This window comes from Silene latifolia, chromosome 5 (assembly GCF_048544455.1).
Source record: "Silene latifolia isolate original U9 population chromosome 5, ASM4854445v1, whole genome shotgun sequence".
Taxonomy (NCBI): Eukaryota; Viridiplantae; Streptophyta; class Magnoliopsida; order Caryophyllales; family Caryophyllaceae; genus Silene; species Silene latifolia.
Genome location: NC_133530.1, coordinates 85,901,321 through 85,918,431, shown reverse-complemented (window position 1 = coordinate 85,918,431; position 17,111 = coordinate 85,901,321). Strand labels below are relative to the sequence as shown.

The window sequence follows — 17,111 nt, the reverse complement described above, 5'->3', positions numbered from 1 at the left end:
TGAATAGTGGATCACAAAGGACGTGTATGAATCAAAATACCCATAAAAATCTCCCTAATATAAAAGGTAAATAAATAAATGAAATACCCTAATATGAAATAGATAAACAAATTAAATTATCGGGATAAAAGGAGTATTTTTTATACAATTAGTAACTAGGGATTGAAAAATGTATTCTAGTGGTGCTTGTTTTTGTAAGTAATCTGTTGTAATCTAAGGGGTCGATTGGTAGGTCGAAATGAAATGGCTGGAATGGAGTGCAATATTGTGAAATAGAGTTGGCAACGATAAGAGTCAGGCCCGGCCGTGTTGTTGGGCCAGCATTTCAGAGGCCCGCACAGAAGCCTGAAGTGATGTAGCTCTTCTAGCGGGCCGGGCTCGGATTTGCAATATGAGTCCTAGCCCGCCAAAAAAAAGGTTACTCAGGTCGGGTTAGGGTCAAGGTTGGCCAGCTCTGCATGAGTCTGTGCTAAGAGACGGGCCGATTTAGAGCCTAAGTTTTTGGGCCCAACCTGCCTCTAGCCAACCCTATTCGGTCCGTGGCTAGGTCTACTATGAAGGTATGGACCTAATAATTGTTTCGCTCATCTCCTACATACTAGAGAATATGTGAATCTCTAAATTTTCTTATTAAAATATTATAAAATTTGGCCTAATTATTATAATCTACTCTTTATTAACTTATTATGATAAAGGAATTGTGACTAATAAAAAAAATCAATATTCAGTTAACTTAGTCTGAAAATAAACTTATTGTTAAAATATTTGGGAATATTATCTTCGGTAAAATTGGAATACATCAATGAATTTAAGTGAATGGGAGATTCTAGCTTCCTTGAAGAGGATTATTGTTGAGTATTATCTATGATAGATAGCAGAATAATAATGTAAAACTAGGACTATTTTTTTTTATCTTTAGACCTAAATCTGGTTTGAGGATAACACTCATGCAAGTTGAAGGCAAGTTCGAGGATTGTGTACGCGCATTTAGTAATGCAAAATAATAAGTTGGATATTGGAGATGTAAGACTCAACTTACGAATTATAAATAGTAAAATGTGAGCGGGAAAGTAGGTCCCAAATATTGTATAATATTTTTCATGAGTCAGGACATTTGTGAGACTGTGATAAAGTGAAAAATTATAGGAGTCTATTCCAAGCCTTACAAATAATTTTTAAGATCTTTAGACACATTTTAGCTCCTTTGTAAGCGATAACTTATGTGGAGATTTATTACGATTCATATAAATGTTTAATGAAATTGAGAGTATTGCTCTTATCTCTTAACCATAAGTTAAAAGGGTTCGATCTTTGCCATGAGCATGAATTCAAGAAGTAAATTTCTTGACCAACCATTTACCTATTCGTGAAAACACATACAGCAGCTAGGAAATTACCCACTAGTCTCGATAATGAACACCCCAATTTCCTACAAAAGAACTCACTCATAAACTATAATGTTACTCCCTCTCATCCAATACAAAGATAATACTATAAATTAGCTTTTTTTGTCCATATTACCTTTGAATTGAATGAGTGGGAATACAAGTTATAATAAATGTCTAAATGAGCTAGGACCCATAATAATCAAACCAAAAATAAAATAAAAAAACTAAAGATGAGAGTGGATAAGCCTAAGAATACAAGACAACCAATAAGAAATCAGTACACTTAACTCACAACCAAGAAATCCAACTATGTAGGATAACCTCACCTTTTTAATTTCTGTTTCAAAATCTTTTAATTTGCATTTTTATTCCTTTTTTTTACTCACACTTGTCACTCTAGCATACTTTGGCACAAACTCACAGAAACAAAAATGGCAGCAACATCACCAATGGCTAGCCAATTAAAGAGTAGTTTTACTAGTTCAAGTGCAACTAGGGCTTTATTTGTCACACCTAAGGGCATTTCTGGTTTTGGTTTGAGAGTCTTGCCTTCCTCTAGGAGGGTTTCTTCTTTTACCATTAAGGCCATCCAATCTGAAAAGGTATTTTTTCGATACAAAAATTTATATGAGACGGTTATTTTATATCTTACATTATGATATACTCGACTTAGTTAGTAAAATCATGAGTGATAGTTCTCATAATCTAAGTTTAAATTACGTCAGCATTAAAATCGCACATGTGGTTCCCTTTACACCAATTACTTTGTATGGTTCATATTAGCTAGTGTCTCATACAAAGTATAAAGTTGACTATAGAAGTATTAATTTTTTGTGTTTTTGTTAGTATGGATTTTGTAATTGGTTATTATGATCTTAGTAAGGAATATTATCCTTGCTTAATCGAGTTGTGTTATGTGTGTATTTTATATTTCTATATTGGTAAATTACGAGAAATATATTAGTCTAGTGTAGTATCGAACCTCAATTTTTTACCAATTAGTTTTAGGATAAATATTCAGGTTCGATAGAGATATACTCGGTAATAGATCATTGAAAATTTACGACAATTACAAATTTACAAGAAATCTTATGAGGTAGAGCTTTTCTTCCGTAAGACCCTACGTCCCTACTTGACTCGAATCCAGGCAATCTTACATTTGGTAAGCAAATTGTTTGTAAAGCACTACAAAAATTGGTCTCCCATGGAAAAGTGAAATAAAATAGGTGATATGGGATTTTGTATGATGTATATTATTTGGTGTGACGATTGATTTATTTAATTTGGTGGTTTAGAGTTGTGAACATGAGCCACTAGTTTCTAATTGGACATATTAGGTCAAATTAACTACTCAAATAAATCACATTTTAGAAAACTGATTGGACTACATTAATGTTTGGTATTGCATGGTCTGGTTTCATGTGTGCAATGACCTACTTTTGGGATTAGATTGTGTCCTGTCACCAATTCGTTTTAGGATCAAATACGTTGAAGTTCCTTCTTCCGGACATTTAGAGGGTGCATTGATGCATTATTGTTAATGCATCTATCAAACATGGTTGTTATGTTGTCTAGGTACTATGATCAATTGTTATATTGATAATGCATCGCATTGAAATTATGTTGTTAATGTTGTCGTTAGACAAGTCCATTAATTATTAGGAAACTGTTGTTTTTTATACAATGTTTTTACCCGAGATTATAACTATTTCTCATAGTATACAATCGTTCCAACACTTTAAGAAAATGATATGAATTACGGACTTAGTTGATTGTGATGAATTAAACATGTACTGTAATTCTTAATTGAAGAATGTAATAAAGCATAGAATTACTCAACAAGTCAGTCATTAATGCAGTAGTGTTAAAACTCATGAGCGAGAGCTTTACCGCCCTAGTAGTCCTACCCGACTCGAATCCGGACTACACCGGGCCAAAAAAAAAAAATCATTTCATAATTGCAATAACATTGTCTTGTTTAAATTGGCAGCCAACATTCCAAGTTGTCCAACCTCTAAATGGAGATCCATTCATTGGTGGGCTTGAGACACCAGTAACATCCAGCCCACTAATTGCATGGTACTTATCCAACCTCCCAGCCTACAGAACTGCAGTCAACCCACTTTTAAGAGGAGTTGAAGTGGGCCTGGCCCATGGGCTTCTTTTGGTAGGCCCATTTGTGAAAGCAGGCCCATTAAGGAACACTGAGTATGCTGGAGCTGCAGGTTCACTTGCTGCTGCTGGTCTTGTTATCATCCTTAGCATGTGCCTTACTATGTATGGCATTGCCTCCTTTAAGGAAGGTGAGCCCTCGATTGCCCCGGCTTTGACTTTGACAGGCCGTAAGAAGGCTCCCGACCAGCTCCAAACCGCTGATGGTTGGGCCAAGTTCACCGGTGGATTCTTCTTCGGGGGTGTTTCCGGTGTTGTGTGGGCTTACTTTCTCTTGTATGTTCTTGACCTTCCTTACTTTGTCAAGTAAGGTGTCTCAGGATCTTGGGGTACCCTTTTAGTTGTGAGGAACTAATCTTGTATTATTGTTTTCGGAACGAACAGAAAATGTTATTGTATATTCAAAACTACTCTTTTCTTTGTGCATTGTTTTTTTTCAGTTTCAATTTCTTCTAGTTCCATATAATTGTACATTTCTTGGCCTATATATAGAGAGCATTAGGGAATCATGTAAGATAAAAAACACTCTTCTCGGGCGATGGCGATGAAGGATTAGTCAAGAAAAATAAACAGAGGTCTTGTTCTAACTTAACCAGAGATCTTGAGTTCAAGCAATGAGAATACAACGGTGTTAAAACTCACGAGGAAAACTTTACAGCCCTAATAGTCCTACTCGGCTTGAATCGGGACTAAACCAGATGATATACAACAAAAACAATAATCAGAGGTGAACAATTGCGCTGTGATATCGTTAACCTCTTTCTATAGTGTGTTGCTTAGTGCACGGTGAACCGGCACACCGCCAACTATTCTGCTAAGACAAATAGCACCATGAAATGAACACAAGTTGTTGTATGCTTGTATTGATGAAACCAATCATTGCCAAGTGCCAACCATAGTACAATTATGCAATGTGACTTCAAAGGAACTGCATCTCAAAAACTGTCATGATTTGTACATAATGACACAAAGCCTAAGAAAATAAATCACACATCATATGATTCGGAAAAAAAAAAAAAGGCAATCTTGATTGTAATACAATATATTATATGTAAATGTATTAAGGGAAAGATATAAGTGTTTTGAAGAATAAGCTAATTAATGAGTAGAGGACGCGTCGAGAGAGACAAAGGTTGGAGAGTCATTATCAGGAGCAGTTGAAAGTTGATCAAAATGCTTCAAAGTTGGGTGTGTTGTGATCAATGAAGGAGTAATGTCCAGATCGTCCCACCCTAGAAATGGATTTGTGTTGGCCAAATTATCCCATCCGATGTGTGCTACGTGTTTCACATCCGTTGGACCTCCGATCTCCATGCCCAACTCTTCCATTTCATCCTCATATACTTGAGAAAGAAGATCAAGAAATAACTTGGGATCAGATGTGTTTTAATAATTTAACAACGAAATTCTTCTGAAAGACTCCGGCTTAAAGTGAGATAAGGCGTATAGAGATGTTTCCAAATAATACTCTCCACAAGGTCATAACGGAAATTATGTCGACTGACTGCAAATTTCATAATATATGAATCGCAAGCATGTGACTAAACCATTTCAGTTTTACTACGTCAAAAGACGGAGAATAATGAATCTTTGACTCCACATTAAACCTTTTAGTTTGCTATCTTCCTGGCATTGTGTTCTTTCAAGGCAGTTAGTTACCCCTCACAAAGAATATAAAAGGTAAACAAATGATTCAAACAGAGGGAATAATCATTAGTTAGTTATTTTGAGTTTGATGATTGAGATAGTATAAGAACTTACTGAATAATTGAGACAAACTTTTGAAGCCCTTCACCAGCCTGTTAACCCCTGTGGACAAGTTAGGTCTCGGAAGCGCCAAAAACCTAGACGAATGCTTCATGCTCTCACCAGATAAGCTGTCTGCATCCTCATCATCATCTCTGTTTCCTGAAACCAATGAACGGGGAATAACATTAGAGATACATTACAACATATTACCTTAAATATTTCATGGCTCCTTCCTACCTATGGTGGGGTGAAGGAGGTCTAGTGTATGCAGTTTTTTCCGTTTGTTGAAAACATATAAGGAATGTTTTCGGAAAACAGAAACTACATTACACCAACAACATTACCACAGTGCATCGGTGTTTCACCCGTGTTGCAAGGCAAGGGGGGGCTTATACAAAGCCTTACCCATGTGAAAACAGTACAAGGAAATTGTTTCCATATAAATAGTTACGAAAATAGCGTTTTGCATGAAAAAAAAATTCTCAACATGAAGAAATGCTATTTTACTTGAAATAGGGGATTGTAAGTCTAGTTTATGTCTTCTAGGCCTTTGTTCGGCTACAGCCACGCTAGCCTGAGACACACAACCCATTGAGAAAGGAAGAACAGCAAATTTTTCCATACGGTCTCTCATTTTGCCATGAACACCCATGATAATATCGACAAGCAACGAAGTGACACACACATAAACGGACTGAGATACAGATTCAATTCACACAACTATGCGAAAAAAAAAACATATGATTTGAGGAAATTGAAGTTTAGGTAGATGGGATAGGTTTGTTAGAACTTATAACAGGGATGTTAGCTTTGCTGTCAAGAAGGTATAATTTTTACAAGAGAAAAGGGTTAGTACCCCATGTTGGTTTGGTGAGAATGAAAGTAGAAAAGGATGTAATGCAAGGATGTTGTTAGTGTAACTGTAGAAGACTAAACTATGAAATTAAGATGTTAACATTTGACAATACACTGGTACATCAGTACATGCATATATACTAATGTCAAATTATGATTAAAAAAAAGAATTAAAATAAGCAAAATTATTCAAAGATCTAACCTTTTGATGTATAAGTTCTCACTTCTCTTCCAAATTTGGTGGGCTCCCCTTTTCTTCCACTTAGCTCTCTTGTTGCAAAAGCCATCAAAATTTTCCACTAGTTTTTTTTTAGCTCTAAACATTACACCTCTCTTTACTTTGTATGTACTCTAGCTCAAAGGAGTGCAACGTAAGCGACATTACATGTATGAAATGCCAAGTACTTGATTATGAGCAGATTATAATAAACAAAACTAGTATAAAAGCACTCTCCTAATGATTTGTGAACACACAAAAATTAAGGTAGATGGCTAAAAAAAATGTAAAAAAGGTGGTAAGTAATACTCCACTAAAGTAGAGCAAACTGTGTTTGTAAGAAATTTTTACATGATTGATCTTTTCATGCAGACTAATGATACAAAATATGCAGCACTGGAGAAATGATCATAATGATATAATGCAGAAAGCTTTCGTAATACTGTCATTATAGTTTCCTAAGATTACAGCAAAAACACGGGAGCTCAAGATGATTTCATTATCTTTTAAACCAAACAATGGGAACCATGATTTAAGGTCTAAGACACTTCTGACAGAATGGACTTCATCTAACCAATATCCAGTAAACGACAATTCATCAGAGAAAATACCGTGGAATGTGAGATAAGAGAGATATTTTGAAGTGCAGTAAAAGCTTGGCCAAGTAAATGTTCGGATAGTGGCAGTGAAAGTCATGTAAAGAAAACATTTAGATAGCATACACAGTTTCAGACTTTCATAAATTGTAAATGATTAGGAAATAATGTCAGCAAAAGTCCTGAAAAAAAGAGAAGGGAATGAGTTTTCAGTTACCTGTGCAGACTTAATTCAGGCATATGTGAAAGAAGAGAATAATAAGAACAGGGTCTTCAATAATGGCACTTCTGTCATCCAAAATGCTTCCGAGGAAATTATGAGATGGGCGACTCTGACAACTCTATAAACCTACCGGGCAAATAGGTCATTTTGGTCGGGTTCAGGCTGGGTCATTTCGGAGAGGCTGTGCATTCTTTGGGTTGTGTTTCACCAGCAAAATTACTTCGGTGCCTCAAGGACTCTCGCAAATGGCATGTTAAAGGGATTGGATGTCATGTTGTTACCAAAAAAAGTTGTTTCTAGATGACCAAAAATAAGTGCCGAGTATTGTAAATTGGGCCGGATCACTTTGGGTCATGTTTATAGTTGTGCTTTTGGAAAAATTGTGTGCAATTCTAAAGTAGTAATTTGAATCGGGAGATATCAGATATTCGAGTTGGGTGGTTTCGAATTTTGGGTCTCAGGTTGTTCTATTACCAAAAATCTCCACAAGAACATATTCCATTTTTGAAATAATGGAACCTACGAATATCTCTAACAATAATCTCCCTACCAAGAAGCTGAGAAGTATATTTGAGGAAATTATGGCAATCGGTACACACTCGAAGATTTTTCATGACCCGAATTGGCGCCCCACTGTTACTGCTGATTATCCCATACACAACAGCTAGCTTCTCACTGTGTTGCCGGAGAAACATCTCTTGTTGTTCCTCTTCGACATCTTGAGTAACCTGCCCTAGTTCAGTGCAATAACCTATCTGCTTCAGCCTTCCAATTAAGGTATCCAAGTAAGAATAGATTTCAGCTTGTTGAGGGTGGGTTCGATCTCCAAGCACAAATGTATGAACATTGTTATTCAACTGTATCCAAGATTGGCCAGGATGTTTTCTAACTCCTTTCTTCTGCATTAATCTCCTAACCATCGCTGATTCTTCCCATCTGTTACTATTTCCACACATGTTTGCCATCAAAACATAAGGTTCTGCATCCAACGGCTCAAGCTCAAGCAATTTTTCAGACGCCCACTTCCCTAGGTCGTAATTTTTGTGAACTCGACAAGACGATAAGAAGGCCCTCCATACTGAACTAATGTGCGAGAGATTGTTCTCATAAATGAAGTTCTTTATCTCATCTAGTTGGCCAGCTCGGCCAAAGAGATCAACCATACAAGTAAAATGCTCGACTTCAGGGGTAATGTTGTAAACAGGTTTCATTGAGTTAAAAAATTTGCGGCCTTCATTAACCAACCCAGTATGGCTGCAAGCTGTTAAAACTGCGACAAAAGTCACCTCATTTGGTTGAATTGCGTCCTCCATCATTAAATGAAAAAGCCTGACAGCTTCTCTACCATCCCCATGTAGAGCATATCCAGATATGATTGCAGTCCACAAGACATTATTTCTTGTGTTGGTCTGATTGAACATGTTCCGAGCATCACATAAACTTCCACACTTAGAATACATGTCAACCAAAGAAGAGCACAAAACTAAATCCATTTTATAACCACATTTTTGTACAAGTCCATGGATCTGTTGACCAAAACTCAGCATGCCATAATCAGCACACACTGAGACAATTGTAGTAAGCGTGAATTTGTCGACATTAATCCCTTCATGAACCATGTCGCAAAACATTTCTAATGCGTCATTCCATTTGCCATTCTGAGCGTATCCTGAGATCATAGAGCTCCAGGAAACAATGTCCGGTTGAGATTTATCACCATTCATCTTCTTAAAATTCTGGTTCCGACTAAAACCTGTGAAATTTTGGTTGAACACAACTGTTGCCTTATCGATCACTCCACATTTTGAGTACATATCAATAAGTGACGGTAGAATATACTCGTTGGTATCTAATCCACGCCTGATCAACCTTCCATGTAACTGTGCCCCAAGCTCCAAAATTGATAACGAAGAAACCAAAGCCAATCCTATAGTGAATGTGAACTCGTTAAACTGAGTTTTTCCTTTAGCCATTTCGTAAAGAAGTTCTAAAGCAGTTCCCTCAGAACCCTTCCTCATCATACCAGATATCACCGTATTCCATGTCGCACAATCTCTAACCGGCAATCTTTTAAACAGATCAAGAGAGTTCTCCACATCACCACACTGCATAAGAGCACCAATCATTATATTACACGAAACGATATCATCTTCCCTGAACACAAACAACCTCTTAGCATAATCAATCTCATCACATTTCACATAAAAATCAATAAGAGAATTCCTCAACACATCATCCAACACAATCCCACTCTTCATCATCCACCCATGAACCACCTTTCCCTCATTAACCAACCTTCCACTAGAACAACACTTGAACACACTCGACAACGTAAACCCATTTGGACAAACTCCCTCACCAAACATCCGAGCAAACAAACCAAACCCACGTCGAAACAACCCGAATCTCGCAAACCCCGTTATCAGAACAGTCCAACTCCTAACATCTCTGTCAAGCAATTCATCAAACAGCTTATGTGCATTACTCAAATCCTTGAATTTTACATACAAACTCATCATATAATTCCCAACACCCAAATCGCATATCGACCCGTCTTTTATAACCCTTCCATGGAGGGTCATAAGGGTATTTTCGTCCTTTAAATTATCAATAAAACCCAACATTTTGGATTGTGGGTAGTTGATTTTAGGGGAGAGGGTTGCATAGAAATGCTGTAATTGTTTTGGGATAATCTCATTTTTGCCCAATTTGTAGAATTTAGGGCTTAGATTAATTAATCGCATCTTATCTTAAGTAATTTAGAAGGGTTTCAGTCTTTCAGATCAAAAATAGTTTACACAAAATTCCCTTGTTGCATTGTGTTCTAACTTCTAACTATTATTGAACAGCTTTTCCCGCCTTTGATAAAAAAAAATGGATTTGAAGTCACGGGCGGGAGTGACTCGTAGGGTGTAACCGAGCCGATTTACGCTTGAGCTTGGGTGGGTTTCGGCTCGGAAATTTGAGGCTCGAGTTCATGATCGTCTTGAAATCTTCCAAGCTTAAAAAATTAAAGCTCCGAATCAGCTCAAATTAGGCTTGAGCTCAACCCGTGCCTGACTCGAGCTCGGTTAAATAATTATTTTTTTTACTTTTTTTTAATCAAACTAAAAATAAATATATTTTATGAAAAATGCAAATACAAAATACTTGTCAAATATAATAAATATAATATAATCATAAATGCAAAAACAACATTATATTAAGAATAAAAATAATTGTAAAATGTCCACATTATGTAATGATAAAAGAATAAAACGAGCTCCCGATCCGGAATTGGCTCGTATTTGGTCAACCCTAGGCTCAAAATCGGCTCGGAATCTATTGTGACCGGTTTTGAGCCAAGCTTTGTCCGAGTTGATTTTAAGGGCTCTACGAGCCGGTTCAGATCATTTACAGCCCTAGGCGGAACCAAGATTTAATATTTTGGGCTCGGGAAAATAGGGGGGGGGGGGGGGGGGGAGAGAATAGTAATACATTAAGATAAAATAGATAAAAGGCCCAAAATAACTAGAGTTTTCAAAGTAACCTTGGTCAATGAAAGCGAACGTCCCTAGTAATCCTTTCTTAGTTCCGCCACTTTTACCATTTGTTTAAGATATCATAGGGCGCACTAGTAATGCATTTGATAAACAGATGAAAATATTTTACAAAAATTTAAAATTCTTCATTAAGAGAGATGACCATCGCGCCAGGTATCTCGTCTCGCTTTACCATTGAATTAACACTAAATGCAGATGTCAGCTAGCTCAGCTCGTAAAGTCATGAAAAATGCTACTTATGACCCGAGTTCAAATCCCGTCATCATTATAGTGTCTATTGCAGCTCCCTTTATGCCAAAAAAACGAAAGTTAAATTACTCAAGTTAGCGTTGAGATTTTGGTGTGCAATAATTTAGGCTTCTTATTGCAAACTTTTAATGAATATTTCATCTAGGACAATCGTTTTAGTCAGATTTGTGGTTTCGGAGAGCAGTGTAACAAAATACACAGGTCAGAACCCAGAATCCAGATCCAGCCATATCGTCATATAATAAATCAAGCCTCACAGGCTCACACCCAACTTTAAGACGAACGACTTTGTTGTTGCTTGCTGATAAGCAGCCGAATCCTTGCTTCAAGATAATAATGTTCAATTAATCAAAGATAACACGATACAAGAAAACTATTTTCTTTTCTTTGAATATTAAACTGCAAAAAGGCAAGGGGGTGTAAAATGGATACGGGTAGCCTACAATTTTAGCACAGGTTAGTTTGCTTTTATAGTGGAGGGTAGAAGTAGGAAGATAGTGAGAATCCCAGAAAGAGAAAGCCACCAACAGTTGCCACTGTTCGTTGTGAGATCCGGGAAGCCAACATGCTTCCTCCCACCACGGCCACTGATGTACACACCGTGTGTCCGAGAATTGCTCCTATACATACTCCCAATGCATTCTTGTGCGTTGCCAACTGCCAAAACAAAACGATCTTCCATTAGTTATGAGCTTATGATTGCCACCATTGGGATCGACTTTTTGTAAGCAACATTTACACAACCTAAGAATGTAGCAACACTTGATTATTGTTTTTCTCCCCCTTCTATTTTCCGAGACTAGAGGGAACCACAATGACAGTTTTGATGCTGACGGGTTTTGAACCAAGGTCATGACTTCAACCAATCGATGATTTTACTAGTCAGTTTAGCAGGACATCTGCACAGCTCCTTAACTGCTTTTTGTGGGAATAATTGAATAATTTGGCCATTCGACTTGGCAAGGAACACATAGGTTCTGTCCCAATTTCTTTACAACTAATGTAGAACTACTATCAGAACGCAAGTTGAGTAGATATGGGGACAAAATTTGTGCTATTCCTTCATGATCAAAAGTTAACACAGAATCTAAAGAATATTTGATCAAGGAACAATATAAAGAAGTTGATAGCAACAGAGCAATACAGCTGTTTTTTTTTTTCTGAAGGCCTAAAAAAGGCACAGGTAAATTACGAACATTCGAGAAACTGTACGAGCAAGAATTTGTAGATAATAGTTAACCCACGAAAAAAAGCCAGGAATAGCGCATAAAGCAGCCTGAGAAGGATACTAAATTTCCCTTCTAAAGCAAACCACAAGCAACACAAACAAAGTTCCTAATGGAGGCACAAATCATAAAAGAACATTTAAAATTCTAGTAAGTTCCTAATGGAGGCACGAATCATAAAAGAACATTTAAAATTCTAGTCAATGAGCTCACAGTTTGTCTTATCCGTCATATTGTCAATAGTGTCGTAGATGGTTGCACAGAGCATATTTCTAAATTATAGTAAAGAAAAATTAACTTACAGCAATGGTTGCAATCTGACTACGATCACCCCACTCGGCTAGGAAGGTCAGGATAAATGACTGCAGAAAATAAAATATTCACATCACACCACGACACTAGTTTGCATTATCAAATAGACAAATACCCATGTACTAAAAACAAGAAATCACAATTCCTTTACACTTTTTCATTTTCCTCTTACTCCGAGTATATATCCTTCCCACAACTAAACACTCAGATACAAAATGAATGATGTTGGATATGCTAGATAATAATAGTTCTTGTAAAAAAAAAAAAAAAAAAAAAAAAAAAAAAAAAAAAAGATAATAATAGTTCTTAATTAAATGTACCTCCAAGAATATAGGAGTACAAAATCTTGTAAAGAAGCGGCGAATTGATGTTTTCCCTTGCCCACCCTCAAGCTTCTCTTCAACCTAGACAGGACACCAAAATAAAGTCAGATAATTAGAAATGATAACAAGTTAAGAGGACTTATCCCAGAATTACAGACTAGAGAACACTGTAACAATAACAAGCATAGGGGAATAAGGGATTCACACATTCAAAAATACTCTGAGGGACTGTTTGGTACAGGTAAATTTATTGGGGGGCTGGTGAAAAGACTTGTACGATAATTTGTCTGAAATGAGTATCGTGGATGTTCATTTTAATGAAACTATTACTACCATCCAATCTGTGAATTTGTCCTTATATAACATTAGCAGTTAATTACCCGCCTCATGCGTGGTAGTAGGTAAGGTTCAGGGAAATGAAAGGGAAAAATAAAAAGAATCAATCATAAGAAACTTGCAAAAGAGCTGGGAGCATTACCATGGGAACCCAAATGGGACCACTTCAACTAAACTCACGTACAAAAAATCATTGCCATTCCCTCAGTTTGTGACTTCATACCCAACGAGCCATTAATGGCAGCAGGGAGGACAAACAAATAAGACCCACAAGCATGAATGGATGATCGTAACATCAAATACCAATAGAGGAATTACATCTCACTGATGTACCTTTTATTGTGGCTCAATCACTTATTTAGGTCAAAAGACCAAGGTACCACACAGCGAAACCAAAAGCCTCTTTGCAAGTGCAATGAAGTTTGCATTATGGCACACATGCATTGAATCGACAGCATTAATTGGATAGGATAACAGATAAATACTCAAGTGATTCATTTGCAAGCACCTTAATTCCGTCACCTACCTCTGTTACTCTCATTATCATACACATTACGGAGCTTGTTAATAAAAGAATTTGAATGCTTTCAATGCTAGAAAACAAAAAATGTTCCACAGTTTTACCTTCATTCTACAACTACAAGGGGCGCATTAAGTTCTCAAGTAGAAGGATTTGGTAACGATGGCCAATGGGTATAATTACCAGAAATTTTTGAACACATCTTAGTAGATAAACTGGCATACCTCCTCCATCTCCTTCTTTTGGGATCCTTTAGGATCTGATCTCCAAGCAATGTAAAGCAGCCGTAACCCAAAAAACAAATAGAGAACTGCAATGAAAAGAAAGTATGCATTTGAGACAAGGCAAAAGATATGGAGCCCATGATGCTCACTATTCTTGATCTCATCTTAATCCAACTAACCTCAGTCAGGTCAATGAAGCACAAAACAAAACAAAACAAAGCATACCACATGACAATCTTGAGAGAGGGGGAAAGGATAAAACAGAATTAATATCACATATAAAGTCAGCTGCCTGACGAGAAAATCAATGGCTAGAGCCCAATAGCCGTGAAATGGCTTGGTCCAGACAACAGAGATGACACAGAAGTACAGCTATATTAGTATCTTGCTCAGAGTATCATACCAGCTTTTAACCTACATCAGATAAAATCCAAGCAGATCCAAGTATCCAACACACGGACGTCGTTTGTGTTATCTCTTGTCAAGACTCTACTCGTTCTACGAAGATCAAAGAGTTCTACAGCTTTCAATAAACTACTTAAACAATGTCAATCTACGTCTTTTAATAATGCTAATTGATGTATACAATTTCTTGTTAGGATCGTTCTGTAGAGTTCCACGACTAAACATTCGGTTTGATCAGGATTTAAAACTTGAATAGAAAAAGTTCATATAGTGCATTGACAAACTCCAAAGATAATTGCACTAGCCAAAGCATGTGAACAGATAAAGCTAATAATAAGACAATAAAATACGAGACAAGCAGTAGATTCGGTGCTATGAAATCTTCTAAAAAAGAGAATAGGATGCTTGATAAGATTCACCTGTAGCTGCACTGTTTGTATGCTTTCTCGATATCAAGTTTGGAACTATCCTACCAAGTCCAGTGGAGAGCAGCTATATCGCCAAAGTAGAAATGTTTCAGTCAACTAGCAGAGTTTCCAACGCGGGCAAAAATAATAAGATCAATATTCTCAAAGCAGAAATTTTTCAGAAATTTTCAGAAATTTATTATATGAGAATAGAGAAAATCATATGGAATAGATAATGGATGCTTGGAATCACGTAAATAAATGTAGCTATTGAGGCCAAATCTAGAAATAACTTACTGTCATCACAAACAAAGCACTAAGAGCACCAGATAAGACAATGGATTTTGGATGTCGCATCGCCATCAAAGCTGCTATAATGAATGTTTCATCTCCAATCTATCACAAAACAAATAACTACATAAGGAAGATTTCAGCAGGAACTAGATCTGGACACTAAATCAGATGACGAAGGGGCGGTAAAAGTAACAGCAAATATTAATTACGAAGTATCGTATATGCACAATCTAAACAGCGGACTTTAAAGAAAATGAAAGAGAACCACAGAAGGACATACCTCACTGACGAGAATCATACATAAACTCGCAAAGAATGCATCAAAAACCCCTAATCCAGAGTCCAAATTTATGCCTAGATGAATTGAATGCGCATCTTTTCCCAGGTGCTCCAAGACAATCTGCAACACCCAACCACGGTTAGTTAAACGTATACAGATGAGAGTTAGTATATACCTCTCTTCTAAAAATCAAGCTTAGTATCAAAGAAAAAGCAATCAGAGGCAACTAACAACAATGAAACTTTCGGAGGCCTAGAAGACGAAATCTTTACTGAAGGGATATTAGAGGCAAAATACACAACATAAGAACAAAACCAGCAATGTCAACTGTCCCAGTGCTCCTTTACACAATAAAATTGAATTAACTAAAACCCAAAAACTTGAGGCCTATTACAATTAGAGCAATTAGGAAGAACTTCCACAAAGCCACCGTACTTTTCTCGTGACTTTACCCTTCCCTGACCTACACATTCATCATGCTTCTTAACTATGATTCCAAGTCCAAAGACCAAAACCACCATTCAGCTTCTGAAGCATCAAAGCAATCCCACATGTTTATCAAGAAAATGGTATTCTAGTAACAATATCATCGAACTATAGAAGATCATCCACGAAACGGATACAAGAAAAAGCTCCAGCACTACATATACGTGATATACCCATCCTGAACAAGAGATTGACAGAGATTCTAACAACGCTAAGCATTTCAGTACGTGATATACCCACCCCAGCTGCTACAATTTCAGTACTTCTACCTTTGCATTTCTTGATCAAACCAAAATAAGATGGCGCCGATATAAGTAGCTCAATCAAGAAAAATTCCACACATTTTCCAACAACACATCTCAATTCGACATATCGAAGCTAAATCAAATAGCTAGATACATTTTCGATCCTAAATTTCATTAAAATCAACAGAAAAGCTTCAACATTTCATTCAAATCAAATAATCACCTTACTACGACGGCCGAGATCCTTGATTGATTTAGTATTGCCATCATTATGATCATCATCGTCACCACTTTCCTGCACCACATCACTCAATTCAATATAATCTCAACAAAACCCCTAAAATGAAATTCAAACCAAAAATCTTCAAAAAAATTACATAATTACCTGAGCGTAAATCAACGGAGTGAGCAACAGAATAACGGCAATAATAGAAAGAATGAATCTAGGGTTTTTCAAACGGTAATTCATTTTTTTACCGTTAAAAAATTAACGATATTCGGGAATCAGAACAAATTGAAAATGTAAGAGAATGATTCTGAAGATCTAATGAGAATGAGATCCTGGAATCGTAAAAAAAGGGGGAAAAATTAAATGAGGGAAGAACCCTTGGTGCGATCGATCGATCGATTATCTCGATTTCACGCAAAAGTTATGACTTATGAGTATCGCGGATATTTTTCTAAAGAGAGAGATTGTTGGCCATAGCCGACACCTTACTCTTTACGAGTGTTTTCACGACAATCCTTTTACATGAAAATTGGACCGCCTTCTTTAAAACAAATGTGAGTCAATGTTTATCTAGTGAGTAAGCTCGTTAAAAAATTACGCAAAGAAGACAGCACGTATCCGTCACTTTGGAGTGACGGATACCATTTTCTTTTACAAATGACCCAAATAAAGGAGAGAGAGAAGTATATGGGGGTGCCCCCACCTTGTCCCCCTAGCCGTTTTGTGAGTGACATTACCCGTCACTTGCTCCGACCCGTCTTCAGCAAGACTGACTGAAAAATTTAAGGGTATGATCAGACCTGTTAAAAGGGTTAATCATGTTGAGTTTGGAT

The 17,111-nt window shown here is 36.8% G+C and overlaps 2 protein-coding genes and 1 pseudogene across 4 annotated transcripts; 1 reads left to right on the top strand and 2 right to left on the bottom strand.

The window, feature by feature from the left end:
* Positions 1 to 1,577: 1,577 nt before the first annotated feature.
* On the top strand, positions 1,578 to 3,986 carry LOC141657723 (photosystem I reaction center subunit XI, chloroplastic). Its single transcript, XM_074465055.1, has 2 exons — positions 1,578 to 1,990; positions 3,379 to 3,986. The coding sequence occupies exons 1-2, from the start codon at positions 1,820 to 1,822 to the stop codon at positions 3,868 to 3,870; spliced, it is 663 nt and encodes a 220-aa protein (XP_074321156.1). The 5' UTR covers positions 1,578 to 1,819; the 3' UTR covers positions 3,871 to 3,986.
* Positions 3,987 to 4,397: 411 nt separating this feature from the next.
* On the bottom strand, positions 4,398 to 7,277 carry LOC141657724 (CRIB domain-containing protein RIC4). 3 transcript variants are annotated; one of them, XM_074465057.1, is made up of 4 exons: positions 7,195 to 7,277; positions 6,367 to 6,515; positions 5,322 to 5,468; positions 4,398 to 4,903 (listed from the first exon to the last, which is right to left on the bottom strand). In XM_074465057.1, exons 2-4 carry the CDS (start codon positions 6,449 to 6,451, stop codon positions 4,659 to 4,661), a joined length of 477 nt encoding a protein of 158 aa, XP_074321158.1. In that variant the 5' UTR covers positions 6,452 to 6,515; positions 7,195 to 7,277; the 3' UTR covers positions 4,398 to 4,658. The 3 variants fall into 3 exon arrangements, with proteins under 3 accessions (XP_074321158.1, XP_074321160.1, XP_074321157.1); XM_074465059.1 differs by lacking the exon at positions 7,195 to 7,277 and having other exon boundaries at positions 6,367 to 6,528; XM_074465056.1 differs by lacking the exons at positions 6,367 to 6,515; positions 7,195 to 7,277 and adding an exon at positions 5,817 to 6,269.
* A 378-nt stretch (positions 7,278 to 7,655) lies between these two features.
* Positions 7,656 to 16,787, bottom strand: LOC141657725 (putative pentatricopeptide repeat-containing protein At3g23330; annotated as a pseudogene).
* Between the last annotated feature and the right edge of the window lie 324 nt (positions 16,788 to 17,111).